Genomic DNA, 21,846 nt, shown 5'->3' on the forward strand with positions numbered 1-21,846 from the left:
TATTATTCCTGAAATTTACTCCACTTAGCCATAGTGGATTAACATTTATCTAATACAGTGTTGGATTCCATTTTCTTAATATAGTAAGTCACTGATTGGCGCTTATCCGCTATCTTAGAATTGGTGACCGGGTGACTTCTTACTCTACAGCTGAGTAAAAAGGAGCAATACCCTGTATCCTACAAAGATCCACTAATATTTGGGGTTATACATTCCCCCATGCTCCCAAATAGTAGAAAACTCTAGTGGGGGTTGGGGAGAAAAATATCAGAATTGTATCATTGACTGCAGAGGGTCTGCTGTGGCTTTTCTCTCTCCTCTCAGTGTGGGAGGGGGCAGGGATGCTTTCTCCACCAAGCTCAGGAATCGCTCATAAAGACTGGTGCCTACAAAAGATGGGGTCTGCCATCGCATTCCTCAGTGGCACATCTGTTAGCACACTTGCTGATCTGCCCCTTGTCTAGCTATCTGAAAAGAGATTTGGAGAGGGTGAGGTGAACGGGTGAAAGTAAAGCACGCTGTATCCTGCTGTTTGGCATGGCAAGGATGCTTGAGTTTCTGGGGAGGCCAAATGGACACAGGTGATAACTAGGCTTGGGCCATTTTGCTGGTACTCCACCCAGATTGCTAACTGCCAGGCTAGGGATCCTTAGCAGAAGTAGTTGTGGAATATCCTGGAGAGCATAGGAGCTGAGGGGGAATTTGAAGAGGCGTAGCTGAAGGAGGCTCTCCTTGGTTGGGGAATAGTCCCCCTGAGGAACTCTCACATGTGCCCTGTTAAAGAGCTAGGTTCTTTTTTTTTTTTAACTTCTTGCAATTGTAAGGATTGTAATTTCTTGAGGGCAAGCACTATGTCTAATATAGAACTTCTGAGGCTCCTCCTCCCTTGGGGCAAACACCATCTCCTACCCTACCCTCCCTCCAAATGCCTAATATGGTGTTTACTACATAGTGGGCACACAGGAAAAGCTTTTTTTTTTTTTAATTGAGATATACTTGACATATAACATTGTATTAGTTTTAGGTATACAACCAATGATTTGATATATGTATATATTGTAAAATTATTACCACAATACGTTTAGTTAATATCCATCACCACGCTGGCTTTAGCACATCACTATTCCCATACCAGAGGAAAAAGAGATTAGAAGAGGGAAGAGGAGGAGGTGTGCTGGAGGAAGACCACGTGCACCTCCCACTCATAGGTAGGGGATGGAAGAATCAAATTGCTGGCCATACCTCTTTTCCATTTCAGCTCCTCCAGTGTCCTAGACTGGCTTGTAAGGGGGAAAGGCAAACCTCAACTGGTACCTGGGGTCAAAATACTAAATTAGGCAGACTTTTTTTTTTTTTTTTTTTTGTGAGGAGATCAGCCCTGTGCTAACATCCGCCAATCCTCCTCTTTTTTTGCCGAGGAAGACTGGCCCTGGGCTAACATCCGTGCCCATCCTCCTCCACTTTATATGGGACGCCGCCACAGCATGGCTTGCCAAAGCAGTGAGTCGGTGCGCGCCCGGGATCCGAACCAGCGAACCCCGGGCCGCCGCAGCGGAGCGCGCGCACCCAACCGCTTGCGCCACCGGGCTGGCCCCCTAGGCAGACTTTTAATAACCAAAAATGATCAGAGTGAAAGTGGAGAAAAATAAATCTCTTTTATGTTATATGCTCTTGAGTTGACAATAGGCAATGAAACAGTGAAGCTCATATTTTTAGTTAAAAAAAATTTTTTTTATAAGTGAGATTCAGCAATGGTTTTATATTCTTGTGGTCGGACTTGAGGATCAAGGCTATGTTTATAAAAAGAATTGGAACTATTCCATCTTTGTCTATGCTCAGAAACTATTTAATAGTTTTTTGAATATTGAAGAAACTCACCTCTGACACAGCTTTAAGCTGGTGCTTTTGTAAAAGATAGTTCTTTTACAAAACAGGTGTTAGACATGCTAACTTTGCAAAATGCTCTTAAAGATTCAGAGCACTTATGAGAAGAAGGCCCAAGTTTGGTGGAAGTACTGGGAGATAGCTTTTCTTTTGATCCTTCAATAAATGCATACTTAACGTGCTTTATAAGAAATAAATGGAACTAAGTGCTAGATATTTGGTTTACAAGATTCATTATACACAAACTCTGGTCAACTGATCATGATTTTCTTTTCTAGTTTACATAGTCCGTTGTCATGTTTTCTTTCTTTTTTTAACTTTTATTATACGGATTAATTTTGTGGACTTAGTTGAGGTATAACTAAATTACAAACCTTGCTACCTAGAAGCAGATAGGCTCATAGGATAGATAAAATGGGTACATAAATACATGCCTTTTAGGCTCTCAGGTACCTGGATAAGGGTGTTCTATCACTCACTGAGGAATGAGCCACAGTTACTTTTACCACTTAGTTTTCAAGGAGAGCGAAAGTTTCTGCCATTCTATTCCCAAGCTTCTTCCCTAGAAATAGATGTGAAGAACTGTGAAAGGTCTGAGATTTGACCTTACTTACAAGCTAACAAGTTAGCCTGCTACAGTTTCATCTATGCTGGCAGAAGACACGAGACTCCTGGGTCAGAGACATAGGACAATTTATTGCTCACAGCAGTGGGACTAGCACCCTCTGTCAGTTCTCTGAGCCCCAGTTCCACAGGGCAACAAGCAGAGGACCAGATGACACCTGCACACACAGAGGGTTATATTCCAGGGATGGAATCCTGAGCTTAGGGAACTCAGTGGACAATAACATACCTGCTCTTGCTCAGAGGAAGGCACTGTTTTCCAAAGCTGTTTGCTATACAAACATCATTGAAAAGATAGTAACAAAGGCAGCCAGTGCCTCTGATCACAAGATGTACAGAAATACAAGAGACCCTTGGAGAATTTTCTCCCAACAGGATTAAGAAGGAATGGGAGGGCTAAGAGCCTAGGAATAAAAACTGTGTTCCTAGCACTGAGTTCTTATAGAACATGAGGAATGGAACTTGGAATTATAAATTTGGTGGGTTAATTCACTGACATAAAATCATAAATCTGTTTTTTGTAAGTTGTATGGGTTTTGGGCTGCTTATATATATATATATATGTTTTTATTCATCCCCCTCCCCTCCCCTCTTTTATGGCCTTGTATTTAGAAAACTTGCCTGTGAAATTATATCTGTCGTAGTTGAAAGGAATATAGGTGAAGGCCTTGATTTTGCAGTGCATGGGCTGAGATTGCAGGAAGGCTGCTGTACGTCCTGGGGGGGTAGCTGAAGTGGCACCGGATGCTAAAGGAAGAAACCCAAGAGAAGGGTACAGCCCAGATGGAGGCAGGGGGCTTGCTCTAAAAGCTGCCTCCTCCCAACTGCAAATCTCTTATGGGCTACTTCCCCTATAATTCTTTGGAATGTTTTATGTTTTTATAGGACAGCCACTTTGAGATCAAAGTCCGGAGCTTTCATTCCGGCACCATGGCATAATGTCAAACATGCTTTTGTGTAATAAAAATACCCAGTTTGGATCTTTATTTTATTCACATTTAATTTTAATTTGGATGAAATATTTCTCCAGGGAAGTTCCTTGAAAGAATATGTAGGCAGATTACATTCTAAAGTCTTTCGTGTCCAAAAATTTGTCTCTCTTTTCTTCTCATATATAAACGATTCATCCAAAGGGAGGATTCCTGGACTGCCGATCTGTTCAAAAGTTGAAATTGGCTGACTGGTTTCTAGCCTCAGAGATGCAGATGAAACTCGTTTGATTTCCTTTCCTTTGTAATTAACCGATTTTTTCTGCCTTTGGAATTAAGTAATTTTACCATAAATTTAGCACCTGGTAATCCTTTCGATCTGAAAATTCAAGTCTGTCTTCAAAATAAGGGGGTTTGTTTTCATATTTCTTTGATTATTTGCTCATCATCTGTTTCTCTCTCTTCTGATTTATGTGTTAAGTGTATATTTACATACCGAGTATCCTGAAACTGTGCTACATATCTCTTTTCAATCTGATTTCCACTTTTTTTGTATTTTTGTAAGATTGTACCTCTATTTGATCTTCTAGATTATCAATCCAGTTTCATCTGTATTCTGTTTTCAATTTCCATACTCAGTTTTTGATTCAGAAATTTTTTTTTTAAATCTCTTTTTCCCCTGATTATTTCTGTCCTTAGAAGACATATTTTATGGGGCTGGCTCCGTGGTGTAGCGGTTAGGCGCATGCGCTCTGCTGCTGGTGGCCTAGGTTTGGATCCTGGGCATGCACCTATGCACCACTTGTCAGGCCATGCTATGGCGGAGTCCCATATAAAGTAGAAGAAGATGGGCATGGATGTTAGCCCAGGGCCAGTCTTCCTCAGCAAAAAGAGGAGGATTGGCATGGATGTTAGCTCTGGGCTGATCCTCCTCACCAAAAAAAAAAAGAAGACATTTTCTAAAGTTTTCTTCTGTTTTCTTCCACTAAATCTGACTCTTTAGAAGTCACCTGTTCTGACTGTTTGGCTTCATCTCCCTGCTTCATATGAGAGTCCCCTTAAATGACCCGTGGGTTCTCTCTGACCACTCATTTCCATGGGTGTGGGTTCCTGCAGCACCTAGGAAAGTCGGGCTATTTGAGATCCAGGTGGTATCGGGTGGTGAGGGAGATTTTTTGCAGTGGGTGGGTGGCAAACAAGCTGTCATACAAGGGTCTCTTGACTGAGGGAGTGAGAAATGAAGAGGCTAGAAATGGTTCTCAAACTTCTAGCTGCATATTAGAATCATCTGGGGTGTTTTGGAGAAAACACGCATGCCCAGACTCGCCCACTAGTTAAACCATGATCTCTAGGGTGGGGCTCAGCATATTTTTTAAAAGCTCTCAAGTGAGCAGCCACCATTGAGAAGGCCTGCTCTAGAGTCTCAGGTTTCTCTAGGTCTGAGCAGTAAGTGGGAGTCCTCTTCCAACTGCAGAGAAGACGAAGCATTCCACCCAATAGTGAAGCTCTCCTCACAGAGAGCTGGAGATGAGACTGTCACCTTCCCAGAATCTTCGTGGGATCTTAAAGGAGCCTATGCCCAAGTAACTGAGAAATTGTGTGGGCAGTAGCAAGCAAGCATGAATCTATTTCTACTCACATAAATGTCTCCCTCTTCTCCACTGTTCCTGCTCCTGCCCAACCCCACCCCACCCCACCCCACTTACCTATTAAAAGTCACACTTTACCTAAGTCACAGAGAATATATGACATGCATATTAAAATTAAAGAAGAAAGAATTTGGCCAATTACATTTCACTATTGGCTGCAACTGTATCCTCTATTCATATTTACCTACCTTTTCTGTGTGAAGTTTATCCTGTCATAAGAATATTTCTAAAAGAAATATTCTTATGACAGGTCTCAGTGTGGATTAATTTTTTTTATTGATGTTTTAATAGTTTATAACTGTAAAATTTTGGGTTGTACATTGTTGTTTGTCCATCACCATACATATGTCTCCCTTCACCCCTTGTGGCCTCCCCCTACCCCCATTGCCTCTGGTAACCACAATACAGTTTTCTCTGTCCATGTGTTGGTTTATATTCCACATATGAGTGAGATCATCCAGTGTTTGTCTTTCTCTTTCTGGCTTATTTCACTTAACATAATACCCTCCAGCCCCATCCATGTTGTTGCAAATGGGACGATTTTGTCTTTTTTTTTATGGCTGAGTAGTATTCCATTGTATATATATACCGCATCTTCTTGATCCAATTATCAGTCGAGGGACACTTGGGTTGCTTCCACTTCTTGGCTATAGTGAATAATGCTGCAATGAACATAGGGGTGCATAAGCCTCTTTGGATTGTTGATTTCAGGTTCATTGGATAGATTCCCAGTAGTGGGATAGCTGGTATTTCTATTTTTAATTCTTTGAGGAATCTCCATACCATTTCCCATAGAGGCTGCACCAGTTTGCATTCCCACCAGCTGTGTATGAGGGTTCCTGTTTCTCCACATCCTCTCCAACATCTGCTGTTTTTTGTTTTGGTGATTATAGCCATTCTAACGGGCGTGAGGTGATATCTTAGTGTTGTTTTGATTTGCATTTCCCTGACGATTAGTGACGTTGAACATCTTTTCATGTGCCTATTGGCCATCTGTATATTTTCTTTGTAGAAGTGTCTGTTCATTTCCTCTGCCCATTTTTTGATCGGGTTGTTTGTTTTTTTGTTGTTCAGTTGTGTGAGTTCTTTATATATTATGGAGATTAACCCCTTGTTAGATATATGTTTTGCAAATATTCTCTCCCAGCTGGTGGGTTGTCTGTTCATTTTGATTCTGGTTTCATTTGTCTTGTAAAAGCTATTTAATCTGATAAAGTCCCACTTGCTTAATTTTTCTTTAGTTTCCCTAGTCTGCGTAGGCATGGCATGCGAAAAGAAGACTCCTTTATGACCAATGTCAAATAGCGTGTTGCCTATATTTTCTTCTATGAGTTTTATAGTTTCAGGTCTCACCTTCATGTCATTGATCCATTTTGAGTTAATCTTTGTGAGTGGCGATAGCAGATGGTCCACTTTCATTCTTTTGCATGTGGCTGTCCAGTTTTCCCAACACCATTTATTGAAGAGACTTTCCTTTCTCCATTGTATGTTCTTAGCACCTTTGTCGAAAATTAGCTGTCCATATATGTGTGGTTTTATTTCTGGGCTTTCAATTGTGCTCCATTGATCTGTGTGTCTGTTTTTATACCAGTACCATGCTGTTTTGATGACTATTGCTTTGTAGTATGTTTTGAAGTCAGGGACTGTGATGCCTCCAGCTTTGTTCTTTTTTCTTAGGATTGCTTTAGCTATTCGGGGTCTTTTGTTGTCCCATATGAATTTTAGTACTCTTTTTTCTATTTCCGTGAAGAATATCATTGGGATTCTGATTGAGATTGCATTGAATCTGTAGATTGCTTTAGGTAATATAGACATTTTAACTATGTTTATTCTTCCAATCCATGTGCATGGGATGTCTTTCCATTTCTTTATGTCATCATCGATTTCTTTCAATAATGTCTTGTAGTTTTCATTGTATAGGTCTTTCACCTCCTTGGTAAGATTTATTCCTAGAGATTTTATTCTTTTTGATGCAGTTGTAAATGGTATTATCTTTTTGAGCTCTCTTTCTGTTAGTTCATCATTAGCATACAGAAATGCAACTGATTTTTGTAGATTGATTTTGTACCCTGTGACTTTGCTGTAGTTGTTGATTATTTCTAATAGTTTTCCAACAGATTCTTTAGGGTATTCTATATATAAAATCATGTAATCTGCAAATAATGAGAGTTTCACTTCTTCGTTACCTATTTGGATTCCTTTTATTCCTTTTTCTTGCCTAATTGCTCTGGCCAAAACCTCCAGTACTATGTCGAATAGGAGTGGTGAGAGTGGGTAGCCCTGTCTCGTTCCTGTTCTCAGAGGAATGGCTTTCAGTCTTTACTCGTTGAGCATGATGTTGGCTGTGGGTTTGTCATAAATAGCCTTTATTATGTTGAGGTTGTGGATTAATTTTTAAGAAAATTTTTCTAGGCTGACCTGGTGGCATAGTGGTTAAGTTCACGCACTCTGCTTCAGCACCCAGGGTTCGCGGGTTTGGATCCCAGGAGCACGCCTATGCACCCCTCATCAAGCCATGCTGTGGCAGTGACCCACATACAAAATAGAGGAAGACTGGCACAGACGTTAGCTCAGCGACACTCTTTCTCAAGCAAAAATAGGAAGATTGGCAACAGATGTTAGCTCAGGGACAATCTTCCTCACCAGAAAAAAAAAAAGAAAATAATTTTTCTTATGAGGAGCCCTTATTTATCTAAAGGAAAAATATTCTTAATCTGACTATCTGCCCCAACTTGTTTCCTATTTCGTACCACTTTGTAAGTGGTACAGTTGCCACTTTCATCTGATAATCCAGTGCTGAATGCTTAAGGGAAAAACCACTTCGTTTCTCTTTTAAAAATTCTTTATGTTTCAGGTAATTTTTTAAAGGGAGTTTCATTAAAATGAGTGTGGCTCTTTTATAAAAGGTCCAATTATGAAAAGCTGCAGAGAAGAGTAAGTTTGGTGTTTATCAAGAAATCTTAAAGACTATATATACAAATTAAAGGCAAAAGACTGAGACATTTTCGAATAATTACAAAATTCTCTGCTTATCAGGAAAGTAATCCTAGGAAGACTTTTCCAGCAAATTTTTGGTATTTGAGGAACACCTTTATCAGTTCTCATTTATCCAAAAAAAAAAAAAAAAAATGCAGAAGTCCTGAGCTAATAGTGTCATGAAAAAGATGTCTCAGGGAGTAACTAAGAAAACTTAAGAATTCTGATGGTTCTCAATCCCAGGTTATGTAAGAATCATCTGGGAAATCTTAAAAATAGTAATGCCTGGGCCCCACTCCAAACTAATTAAAGTAGAATCCAATTATTTTAAAGGTCCCCAGGTAATACTAATGTGCAGGTGGGTTGAAAATTACTACTCTGAAAGAAAAGCTAGCTACAAATAAACCTGAGCAGGTTTCCCCAATTAGGTGACCACAGCAGCAGGTTCAGAGTTGCTATGATATTCAGCAAACCAAGGAAAAAACTGGGACAGATGTTTCATGTTGGTCATGAAAACACTGGGACATGAGCTAGAGCAGTGACCCACAGGGTGGTCCCCAGACCAGCATCATCAGAATTACCTGGAAACCATTAGGCATGCAAATTATCAGGCCCCAGCCCAGACCTACCGAATCAAAAACTCTGCAAGTGGGGCCCAGCAATCTGTGTTTGAACAAGCCTTCCACGTCTGAGAACCAGGCTAGAGCTGTGCTTCTCAAATGTTAGTGTCCATAGGAATCACCTGAGGGATCCTGTTAACTGCAGCTTCTGCCTGGGATGGGGTCAGAGATGCTGCAGTTCAAACAAGCTCCCAGGTGAATGCGATGCTGCTGGATGGAAGACCACACTTTGAATAGCAAGAGGCTAGAGGTCAAAAATGAAAGAAGCATGTAGCTACCAGAAAAGTCTCTGGTCCAGGTGGTGGCGGTTATGACACAGAGTTTAGGCTAAGCTGACAGCTGAATGAATTCGATCTGACATCTTGGCGCAGTGTAGGAGTGAGGTTTGTGAGCACTGATGTGGGCTGGTATCCTAAGTTACAATAGTATAAGTTATAAGCCCGGGAGCTGCATCTCAAGACGAGGAGGCATTGAATCTGTCCAATATAACCAATGTGACCAGCATATCGCTGTTGATACCAGGAGAGAAACTTTCTACTGTATGTCCTGTTATTTAAGCCATCACTCTGTTATGTTAGAAAAGGACTTACTGCATGCAAGATGGAAGAGACAGTTTCTGGAGATACTACAAATTCTAGTAAAAGGTCAGGTTCTCTGAGGAGCCCATACAACTTAATTACTTCTTTTGCTACTTAATGATATTTCTACAATCCAAATCTGAGGATGCCTTGCCCTGTTTAAACCCTTCAGGGGCTGCTCACTGCTTTTGAAGGTTGTCCAAAGTTCATTACCGGCCCTCGGGAGCTGGTCTTCACTCACCTCTTCAGCCTCGTTTCTCACCAATCACCCTCCAGTCTCTACCCCGTGTCCCGTCCGAGTCCAGCAACACTGAACTGCTCTTGGTTCCTCAGATGGGCTTTCTTTTGCTTCTGGCTGACACTTTGTTCACATTATTGCCTTGGCCTGGAAGATATTTCTCTCTTAAATCTTGTTGCCTCTTCACTAACTCTCTGGGTCTCACCTGGGTGCCATCTCGTCTAGGAAACTTGCTGATCCTCACGTTAGGAATCTCTCTGTAGCAGCTGGTGTTTGCCTGCTCATTTATCTGAATCCCCCACTGAACTTTAACACATAAGTATATTTCACCATTGCTGTTGTATCCACCGAGTATAGCAGTTACTCGACAAATACAGCATAAAATCAATAAGTGAAAATTATAGTAGTATGTGATATCAGAACTTTGTTAACAAAGATAAACTCATTATTTGCAAGAATTTTTTATTTGAACTTGGTTTAGGGCCCTAGAAACAACAATAAGTTGTGTCAGAATGAGAATCATTCAAGTATTAGTTGCGTGAAATCTAGTCTTACATTAAATAGCAATTTAGTTTCCATTTCTGAAAACAAAAGACTAAGGGGTTTGGACCAGCTATGCCCCTGAGAACAACTAGAAATCTGGATAAAATATTGAAAATATTTGTTTAAAGACATCTGAGAGCTCCCAAAGCAGGAAGAAATTGAGGGGCTGAGAGTTCGGAGAAGAGGGAAGCTCAGAGAGGAAAGCGAGGCATTTGGGGCTGCATTTTTGTCAATTCCATAATCGGCAGCAGAAAAGCAAAAAAGCTGTGTGGCGCTTCTGACAAACTCATAGGGTTGTGCAGACAAAACTGGAGTTCAGGGCCCACGGAAGAGGAAAGGTCCTACTATATCCTCCATGTGTGGGTTGGAACCCCAAAGATTTGTAACCTAGAAGTAAGGTTGAACCATAAGTAGATCAGCCCTCAAATAAGCTGAAGTCCAGTTCTGAATCATTTCTACCCTGATCTAGGATTGCTGACGCCCCTAGCCTAGCCACCTGACAAAAGCCAGCACAAATCCTCTCTGGAGAGGAGAACATGGCCTAGACCTTCAAATATCGTCTCCACTTTTTCAGATGCAATGTCCAGTTCTCAATAAAAAATAACCACGCATGTGGGAAGATAAAACAATATGCCCCCAATACCCAGAAAAACAAGAGACAATAGAAATAGACCCACAAGGGACCCATAAACAGCTATGCTTAATTTGTTTAGAGAATTAAACAGTAATTTACAACATGTTTTATTTCTTCATTTTTGCATAAATTAATTGGGTTGTTATCTCTTTAAGTATAGCAGGGAATTAACATGTTTTGCTATTTTAAATAGTTCTATTTTATAGAAAAATTATACAAAGTGTGTTAAAACTATGAGTGTTACTAGCAGCTCTATCTTTTGGCCAAAATCACCAACATCTGAAGAATTTGGTTTCACTCTGAAAAACAGTACAAAACTGCTGCCTGAGGAAAGTTCCTTGAAGACAGGCAGATGGTGGACAGAAGTGGTCTTGGAAGCAAAAATCACAGCCTACATACGGAAACTGCTGCTTGGACTTTTCTACATGTACTATACCCTCTTAATTTCTTCAGCCAAATTTTATTTCCTTTGGCCTGGGTTACACCCTGATTCTTGTGCAAATTCTTGAACTTTCCCTGTACTTTGTTTTTGCTAGTTTTGTCTTCTGGCCACTGATCAAACCAAATTTACTTGGTCTTTGAAGCTTGAAAATACGTACCTCTTTGTCTTTATAATTTAGACTCTGATTTCAAACTTCAAGTCAGCCAGGTTTACACTTAACTCAAAAGGAACATTACTCAGCTATTGATATTACACTAACACGGGATCAATGATGCCTTTATAAACTACTAAGGAAATGGTCTTATCAGACAGGAAAGGGGCAGCAACAGTACCATCTTGGAAAATACTGCCATAAAATATCCTGCACATTGTCTTCAAATACATCTAATGGGTCATTAGCCATGTATGATACTGTTACATAATGGCATATATATACAAATTAAAAAACATATACAAATATAAAATATAAACAAAATAACGTATACACTATTTTCCCTTCTCTATATTCCCAACTTTCACTTCATGCAGTTTTTTCTGTGTATTATTAAAATGTTGCATTTTAATACGGATAGTTTTATAAATGATTTTGAAGTAAAGTTATTGGCTGTATCTACGTAAAAACATAGTAGTAATGTAAGAAGTTTGTGATAAAGCTAAATTATATATTTATTTGTGCTAGAAACAAATTCCTTTTTTAAACTTATGGCTCCACAATGGAAACATGTTCTAATATCCTGGTAAGTTATAAAAAACGAAAATCTGAGTGAGCTGTATTTTTTGTCCGAATGATCTTGTTTTACTTTAGATTTGGCCATGTTTGTCTAACTGTCTTCCAGACACCACCTGAGTGCCCCACAGGTATCTAAAACTTAACATATCCAGAATAAAGCTCATCTCTTCTCACTCTAATCCTCTTCTCACCCCCATCTGCTCTTCATCACGTGTTCTCTACCCAAGTACAAAGTGCCATAATGCACCCAGTCACCAAGCCAGGAAGCTGGAAGTCATTCTGTTGAATGGGGTCATGATAAAGAGCACAGGCTCTGAAATCAGACTGCTAGTGTTCAAATCCAGCCTCTGCCACTTGTTAGCTGTATGGCCTTAGGCAAGTTATTTAACCTCACTGAGGTTTGGATTCTTCATCTGTAAAACTGCATTTAACACATTGATTGTTACACAAAATATATGAGATAAGAACAGTATCCACCCTACCCACCAACACACAATTGATTTGAAGTTCAGTTGATTCCACATCTTAGTGTTTCATTTGTCTGGGCTCTCCTCTACATTTCTGATGCCTAAAGAATTATGTAGCATTACACACATACACAATAACAGTGAAAGACCAAGTATGACATATTCAGCCCAGCCCTTGTAAGTACACAGTACACTGTAAGTACACAATACCCTGTAAATACACAGTACCCTGTAAGTATACAGTACCCTGTAAGCACACATTACACTGTAAGTACACAGTACACTGTAAGTACACAGTACCCTGTAAATATACAGTACCCTGTAAGCACACATTACACTGTAAGTACACACTACACTGTAAGTACGCGATACCCTGTAAACATACAGTACCCTGTAAGTACACAGTACCCTGTAAGCACACAGTACCCTGTAAGTACACAGTACCCTGTAAGAATACAGTACCCTGTAAGTACACAGTACCCTGTAAGCATACAATACCCTGTAAGCACACAGTATCCTGTAAGCACAAGTGCATTGTAAGCACACAGTACCCTCCAAGCACACAGTACACTGCAAGTACACACAGTACTCTGTAAGTACACAGTACCCTGTAAGCACAGTACACTGTAAGCATACAGTACACTGCCTAACTTAGTTTTCTGGGCAGACTCTCTTTTTGAAGTATATTGGCAAAAGTTTGAAATAGATCCTGACATTAATTTGGGGCGGTATAATAGAGATCAAGAAAAGACTCTTTAAAAATTCAGAATTGTCATTACTATCTGCAATTATCTGCAATAGTGAAATTATAACAAATATTTTATAAACCAGGAATATTCAGAATGCTAATCTAGTGTATCGGAACTCACAACCATTATGAAATATACCTATGTTTGACAAAGCTTGCATTTAATATGGATTGCATAATCTAAGACAAATATAAAGTAATGCTTTAAAACACCAAACTGAAAGTCTGAGGTAGTTATGACGATTACCTTTTTGTTTTTTTAAAGCCACATGATTTGTCCTCTGTGATCTTTGGTACTGTCTTAGATGTGGATGTAGCAATAGCCTCTTCAAATTCAAACTGAAAATCAAATGTCAGGGGTGTCACCAAAGTCTTTTTCTTTACTTGATTCTGAAGCCTGTTTTTCTGCAGCAAAGCCAAAGTATAATATTGAAAAAATGAGTACTTTTCATATAGGAAAAATTCTGTGTGAAAAGGGCAAAATTAATCTCACTTTACAGACACACACACACACACACACACACACACACAGAATTTATGTGGCAGGCAATAATGGAAAAATAACAGAGATTGACAATTGGGGGCCTCGTTAACAATAACCGCTGTGTGACCTGAGCCACCCTCTTCCCATCTACGAAATGAGGGTGTTGGACTAGATGATCATGGAGGCTCCCTCCAAATTCTAAAATTCAGAATTTAAGAATGACCTATATATTTAGCAAAGACAATACTGACATGTAGAGTCACTGGAACCACAGCAGGCAGGTCTCTGCAACCTGCTCCTCTTCATGTACACACACATGTGGTGAAACAACCATCAGTCCTCTGGTCGCATGAGCCAGAAATAGAGTTAAGAAAGCAATCAGAAGAGGACTTTGTTCCAATATGATACAGATGAACTGAAAAGGAAAAAGGATGGAGCTTGAGAGTGCATTAAGGGGCCAAAAATCTTCTCTAAAAAATTGTCTCTGAGCACAGAGGAATAAAGAGATGAGAAGTTTGAAAGCCAGTCAAAGGATGTGGGAACTTCTGCTTCTGCCCCTAAGTGCTACGAGGATTGCCCTCCTGCTGTAAACAACTAGAAAATCTGACAAACATATGCAAACACCTGTAATCAGGTATTGGGAAACGGACAGAGCAGGACTGTGATCCCTGAGGGAAGGGAAACAAATGAAGCAAACCTACAACAGCCCTGCTTGCTTCCTGGAGGCAGTCTCCCAGCGAGGCGCAGCGAGAGTGAACTCTAACCAAAGCAGTGGCCTTGACCTTGCTGAGTGTAAGAGACACAGATTGCACCAGCAATCACACTCTTGGGCATCTACCCCAGAGAAATGAAAACTTATGTTCAGGCAAAAACCTGTACACAAATATTCATAGCAGCTTTATTTTATCTCATTTTTTTAAGCAGCTTTATTTCTAAAAGCAAAATACAGAAAACAACCCAGATGTCCTTCAATGGGTGAGTGGTTGAAACTCTGCACATCCAAATAATGGAATACCACTCAGCAATAAAATTTATATATTATTTACCACAAAAAAGCTATTGATTCATGCAAAAACCTAGATGGACCTCAAGGGCATTATGCTTAGCAAAAAAGTCAATGTCAAAATTTGACATATGCAACGATTCCGTTTATATAACATTGTCAAAATTACAAAATGATAAAGATGGAGAACAGAATAGCCATTGCCAGGGATAGAGACAGGGAATTGGGGTAGGGGCGTGGATACAAGTACAAAGAAGCAACATGAGGGAGTTCTTTGATGGTGATGGAAACATGCTATATCTCGATTGTGGTGGTGGTTACAGAAATCTATAATGGGATAAAATGGCACAAAACTACACACGCAAATGAATAAAGGTTAAAAAATGGTGACAACTGAATAAAGTCTGTAGTCTGGTTAACAGTAATATGCCAGTGTCAATATTGGTTGTGACTCACACTGGGTTTGAGATTGTACTATAACTATGTAAGATGTCACCACTGGGGGCAACAGGGTGAAAGGTACGTGAGACTATTTGTACTATTTCTGCAACTTCCTGTGAGTCTATAATTATTTCAAAATGAAAAGCTTAAAAAAATAAAAAAGCAATTACCAAAGTGATTTATATATTGTTGTCTCATTTTGGGTCAATAAAAAAAGAAATAGAGACAATCCACCTTCATAAATGTGTGTGTATGTATACACGTAGATGTATATTTATATTATGAATACTTACATGTAAAGATAAATGTATGTATGCATATGTATATACGTGTTTGTATACCTTTGTAAGAGCACAAAAGAAGATGAGGATGGATAAACACCAACTGCTAAAATTGGTTTGCTTCAGAGGAAAGGCTTGGAGAGAAGAGGCCAGAGACAATTTTTCTTTATGTAATTTTCCTTATGCATAATTTTTTTATACATATCTATATGTTGCTTAACTTATTTCCAAAAGTATGTTTTTATTTTATAATTTAAAAAATAAGAAAAGGTTTAAATAATGATTATATACTCTTAAAAGAATTTCCAGAGAATCCTCTGTCAGTAACACATGAACTACGCATAGTAACACAAAATGAGAAAGTGCATGGACGTGCTTTGTACAAAGGAAGCTCTTAGTAAAAGGTAAGAATTATTATTACTAATCATAACTTAAAATTTATATGAAAAGGAATTTCATGACAAATTACATAGATTTATCTCTGATTATATTTTCTAAAGTATACTATTTTCATTTTAAACAGAAAATAAAAAAGGAATGAACTTTGGGGTATCTAAGTCTAATATGGTTGCTTTAGTAAGTTGCTCTTGGTGTGTTATATCAAAATTTTGATAGCCATAATAGAATGAATTTATTTCATTTTCCAATATTACTGTATTTTCTGAATGAAAGGGGATAATTACGAAAAAAAAAAGAAAATCAAATTATTATTCAAACATCAACATTTTCATTTTCAGGTTCACAAATATATTCATTTACTTAAGAGTTCCTCTTTGCAGTGTCTTCCTTGATTTATCAGACTTCATGCTTTTTATCTATGCCTCATTTATTCACATTGTTATATCACATTGCAAGTCTGTGTAACCAAATTAAATTGCTCACATGTGCTAAAAATTTGTTTTTTTTGAGAACTATATTCTTTATTAATATTTTATATTGAATTGTATAAGAGTCTCAACTTTTTAACTTTAATTTCTGTGAACTTCATTTCTTTCTTTCTTTCTCTCTCCCTCTCTCTCTCTCTCTCTCTCTCTCTCCCTCTCCCTCTCCCTCTCCCTCTCCCTCTCCCTCTCTCCCTCTCTCCCTCTCTCTCTCTCTCTCTCTCTCTCTTTTCTTTCTTTCAAGGAAGATTAGCCCTGAGCTAACATCTGCTGCCAATCCTGCTCTTTTTGCTGAGGAAGACTGGCCCTGGGCTAACATCCATGTCCATCTTCCTTCACTTTATATGGGACGCCGCCATGCCCATCTTCCTCTACTTTATATGGGACGCCACCACAGCATGGCTTGACAAGCGGTGTGTCAGTGCCCCCCAGGGATCCGACCCCGGGTCACCCAAGCAGAGCATGCGCACTTAACTGCTACGCCACCCGGCTGGCCCCTGAACTTCATTTCTAATTTGGTAACTATACAAAATATTTTCTTCCTTTTAATAAACCAATTAAATAACTTTTTATATGTTTAACATACTAGTAAGAACTATAGGAGTAGTCACAGGTACTATTTGACTGCCTAGGATTGTTTAATCTTAAGCAGCTTGGATACATCATAACTTAATATAGCAGCTATCTAGAAGTTACCTTGTATTTTTAATTCTTTATAGTATCCACTATTAAGTGGATACTATAGATGGCTCTTTAAACTAATATAATTATTTGCTTTTTACAAATTAGTTTGTATCTTCATATCAATGCATCATTAACTAAAAATAATCATTCACATTTGAAATGATAACCTTTTAATAATTAGATTGAATTTTAGCTTTTATTTTACAAACCTTTGCTCTTCTGGCCAAGAGTATCTTTGCTTGCTCATCTAGAACATCTAATTTCTTTAAGATTTTTTCTGCCATTGTCAGTCAGTAAATTCCTATTTAAAAAGGAGTAAAAAGAAGAAATCTCCAAAGCAATTAAAATTTAAACACATGATCGATTATTTAGGCATAAGTTAAAAGACCTATCTTTACATTACTGTTTTAGGTAAAAAATAGAACTCTATATATAGATCATGGAATAAATCACAGAATTGTAGAGGTACCCAAGTTTTAGATAGAAGGTCACATGATCAGAATTCCCAGATGTGTGTGGGCTGCAGGTGAGTTGGAGAAAGTTCAAGATTACCATATGAAAACCAGATGTGACTCATACTTGAAACAAGGGCATGAGGCTTGATTTATATGTATTTTCTTTTTGTCATGGTATAATTTTAATGAACATAAACTCAAAGAGCTCACATTTACATAATTAATTGCATTCAAATTAAATTGGTCAATGATCCAAGACTGTTAATACAGCACTTAGAAGGCAATTAGTCACACAGAGGAGTGGCAGCCAGGCTGGTTAGGTGCTACTGCCATCACAGCTCATATTTGCTAGTTAATTCATAGAAAATTGCTGCAAATTTCATCTGGGGTCAAGTGGTCCATATTAGGCTTGGGAACCTGAATATTAGACATCAGGACCTGGTCTAATTTATCTCCATTTTCAGATGAGGAAATTAAAAGCCACAAAGTACCTTACAACGCAAACAAATAGCTAGGGACAGATTGGAGGCAAGATCAGGAATATTAACCCAAAACTCCCTCTATTATATTTATTTTAAAAATTTGAGTAGATGATTACGCATTCAGCGTATTTTGCTCAGTGAATTGAATGGGCTCCAGTGGCATTTAAGTGTAAAAGTTAAGATGGTTCACAGAAAGTACTGAACTCATCAATGTTTCTAATGAACATTAATGTCAACACTAAGGTTCTTTCAGAAAAACCTATGTTATTTCTCCCATATTGTATATTATTCAATCAATATCACACAAGGACAATAATACATGAAAAGACAAGGATCAAGGATCCTATACCAAAAGCTCACAATATTTTGTACTTGGTTTCTTTTTTTTTTTTTTTGTGAGGAAGATCAGCCCTGAGCTAACATCCATGCTAATCCTCCTCTTTTTGCTGAAGAAGACCTGCTCTGAGCTAACATCTATTGCCAATCCTCCTCCTTTTTTTTTTTAACCCCCAAAGCCCCAGTAGATAGTTGTATGTCATAGCTGCACATCCTTCTAGTTGCTGTATATGGGACTCGGCCTTAGCATGGCCAGAGAAGCGGTGTGTCGATGCGCGCCTGGATCCTAACCTGGGCCACCAGTAGCGGAGCACGCCCACTTAACCGCTAAGCCACGGGGCTGGCCCTGTACTTGGTTTTTTTTAGCTCTCTTTTCTACTCTCTCTCCTTCACCGTATGTTGCCCTGGGTGTGAATTCCTAGTGTCCTGATAGCATTTTTCCAACCCAGCATGCCTTCTGCCATTCCGCTACATCCAGATACTCCCCTCCCATCCCATGAAGTAGTCCAACGCGACAAAGGGCTCTTCTGGGCCATGGGGCTGCAGGCAGATAGCCTGCCGTGTTACGAACCACCTAACCTCGGGTTGCAGGCCGGAAAGGCGAAGTGCAGGGCAAGGGTGTTAGCACAGTGAATGCCGCAGACTCTCTGGGCCTACAGGAGAGGCCGGGACAGAGTTGGAAGAGAATGTAGGTTATCTAAACACTATATTTTGTCTTTGCAGACCCAGGAACCAGCCCTCTCATATATCCTAAAAACAACTAAAGGAATTTTAGCTTCCATGTTTCCCTTAAACATAATATGAGTTCAAGGGGGTGGAGATGGCTCCCATATTTCTCACCGGTTTCTTTTATTGGGGACAAAGATTTCTACTTCTCTATAAGAGAAAGAAAGGTAAATAACAGGAAGATACAGCATATGGAAGTGAATGTGTTTCCCAGTTTGGGGAAGGTATAAAGGACACGAGGGACGACTGAGAGGTGCTGCTTTCTTGGGAGAGGAACAGCAGGCAGGTCTTTTCAGAGTAAGATGCCCTACACCTCTACCTTTTAGAGTCCCTCATCTTCAACATCACATCAGACATTTTAAGATGCACTACATCATCCCATTTTTTACATACACTTAGCTGTAATTTAAGACAATTTTTATGTTTTTGATTTAAAATTATTTTGCTATGAGTAAATTATTTAGCTATGATATGATTTCCGGTAGATCACTGTGTGTATGGTGAGTTTTTTTCTGAAGCGAGAAAAACTAACTGACCAATTATTTTCAAGGGTCAACGGCAATTTTATGAATACTAAATTTGACAGTTAATGAAATTGACAGAATGTTATTAGTTTTAGTTTTGCAGTTTCATTTTCACATTTTGGAGCCAATATCGTTTTTTTTTTTTTCCAGTTTGCAAATGTTTTCATAGGTCCTTGGCAATGTGCAGTGGTTCCTAATAGATGAATGGCCTTGGGAGTAAGTGGAGGTGACCGTAGACTAACTTGCTTGCTTTCCTCATTATACCAACGGTATCAAGGGCCTAGCCTCTGTCTCTTCAAATAAAAACTGAGAGCAAAGGAACACGAGGTCTAATATGATGGTGTATCCCAACTGCTTGGCATGAACTAAAATCCAATCTTTTGATGCAAAATGCATCAAGACTGCATTAAATTTTCCTCAATAAGACCTTCTGTGTTTCAGTCTTTTCTTGATTCAATCTTTAATTTTAATGTCTACTTTAAACCAGCATATTGGTGTCATACTTCTACTTCAGGTTTCCATTTCTATGGCATATATTCTACTTCATTATTCTATTTCAGTGAGCATATATTGTCATTTGATGATCAGTATTTATTTGTTCATTTGGGCACTGGCTACCTAATTGTATTGCATGAAAGACGTTTTGCTGGATATCCTATCAAATTCCCTGAAGAAGTTGGCACTTGGTGGACATTTATCTTTGTGACCTCCATCTTCCTAGGCAAGGCAGATGGCCTCTCCTATTTCACTAAAAAAATAGAGACCATCAAGTAAGAACTTCTCCAACTTCTACCTCTCATATCAAAGTCTTATCTGCATCCATTCCCATCTCCCCTGTATTTTAATTTTAATGGAGGTGTTGCCTCTCGCATCCAAAGCCCATCCCTCCCAGTGCACTCTAGACTCTATTACCTCTGACCTCCTTAGAGTTACGTCCACTGGTTATCCTCTCTCCTGTATCTTTAAATTCTTTTCTCACCAATTTCTTTTCCTTAGCGTTCTCAAGTCTCTTCCATTTTTAAAAAGGAAAAATTCTTCCCCTAACCCTAGTCACCACTATTCTCTCTCATCTTCTCTTTATTGTCAAATTTCTTAAAATTGTAGTCTATACTAAGGGGGTCTAATTTCTTACATCCCTTTTCCTTCTCTATCTACCATCATTTGGCTTCTTTCTAAACTTTTCCACTAGCGCTGCTCTCATAGGTCACCAGGGTCACCATCTTATAAATTAGTAGACACTTTTCCTCTCTCATTTACCCTATTGGAATCTTTACAACTTTTGCTAATGTTGACCACTCCTTTCTATGGATCACGCCCCTCTTGGTTTCTATGACAACAGTCACATCTTCTTACCTTCTCTGAAGATTCCTTGTCAGTGTCTTCAACTTGCTCTTCTTCCTCAGCTCACCTCCTAAATATTAGTGTTTCTAAATGCTCGGCCATCTTTTTCATCATTCCATATATTCTTCCAGGATGACCTCTGAAACCCATGGCTTCATCTACCACCATCTATTTCCAAACAAAATCTCTCTTCTAGGTTCCAAACCTATATACCAGACTCAATCCAGATTTCCCACAGGGAGCCCAAATGTAGGTCTAAATGTAAACCCATCCTTCCTCTTACTCAGCCAAAAATCTCTTCCAACCTTTATTACCACATTAATTATCTCTTAGGCATCTAGCCCATAAACTTAGGAATCCTAATGGTTCTCAATCCTAGTTACACGACAGAACAAACTCAAAAACTTCCAGGAAATACAGATTCCCAGTTGCCATCCCAGACCCGCTAAGTGAGGATTTGTGGAGGTGAAGACCAGGATCTATTTTTTAAAGCCATTCTGATGCAGCTGTTCCCCAACTAGGATATGGTCACCACTCTGCCAGAAAACTTCCTCCTACCCCCTCCCTAAATCTACACAGCCACTTTCTCTTGCATATGGTACAGCCTACATAGCTTTTCAGTTTTTCTCCTCTTGTCCATTCACATTGCTATTTCCTCAGTTTAGGATTCCACAAGGTGCTGCCTGGATTATTGCAATAGTTTCAAAATACGTCTATACATTCGATCCATCTATCCTTCACATTTGTCTGAACCATGGTTTCAAGAAAAATACAATCACATGCCTCCCTGATTAAAGCTTCAACCCCTCCCTACAGCTTTCAGGACAAAGATCAAGCTACTCGGTTTATCACACAAGGCTCTCGGTTTGGCCTCTGACCAAGTCTTTTACCTCATCTGCCTCTTCCTCGTGTATACTTGATATCCTGGTCCTGACAAGCAACTTGCAGTGCCTCAAATGTGTTGTATTTTCCTTTACTTATGGCTTTGCCTTTGCTGTTCCCTCTGCACACAATGCTGTTCTTCCATTCCCTGTATTTCTAAGTCCTATTGATCCATCAAGACCCAACACAAATACCACCTCTGCTGGGAAGCTCTCCCTGATACACTATGATTTAACTGTCCCGTGTCTGTGCTTGCATGACAGC

General features: G+C 39.2%; 1 protein-coding gene across 2 annotated transcripts in view; it reads right to left on the reverse strand.

The window, feature by feature from the left end:
* The window catches only part of C4H1orf141 (chromosome 4 C1orf141 homolog), a 46,289-nt gene extending 25,095 nt beyond the window's left edge, over positions 1 to 21,194 (reverse strand). For both annotated transcript variants that reach the window (XM_058538260.1, XM_058538259.1), the window contains exons 1-3: positions 20,713 to 21,194; positions 17,046 to 17,137; positions 13,310 to 13,467 (exon numbers count right to left, since the gene is read on the reverse strand). In XM_058538260.1, the coding sequence (XP_058394243.1) occupies positions 13,310 to 13,467; positions 17,046 to 17,120 (233 nt within the window). In that variant the 5' untranslated portion in view covers positions 17,121 to 17,137; positions 20,713 to 21,194. The remainder of the gene's footprint in view (positions 1 to 13,309; positions 13,468 to 17,045; positions 17,138 to 20,712) is intronic.
* Positions 21,195 to 21,846: the final 652 nt, after the last annotated feature.

This window comes from Diceros bicornis, chromosome 4 (genome assembly GCF_020826845.1).
Source record: "Diceros bicornis minor isolate mBicDic1 chromosome 4, mDicBic1.mat.cur, whole genome shotgun sequence".
NCBI classification, from domain to species: domain Eukaryota; kingdom Metazoa; phylum Chordata; class Mammalia; order Perissodactyla; family Rhinocerotidae; genus Diceros; species Diceros bicornis.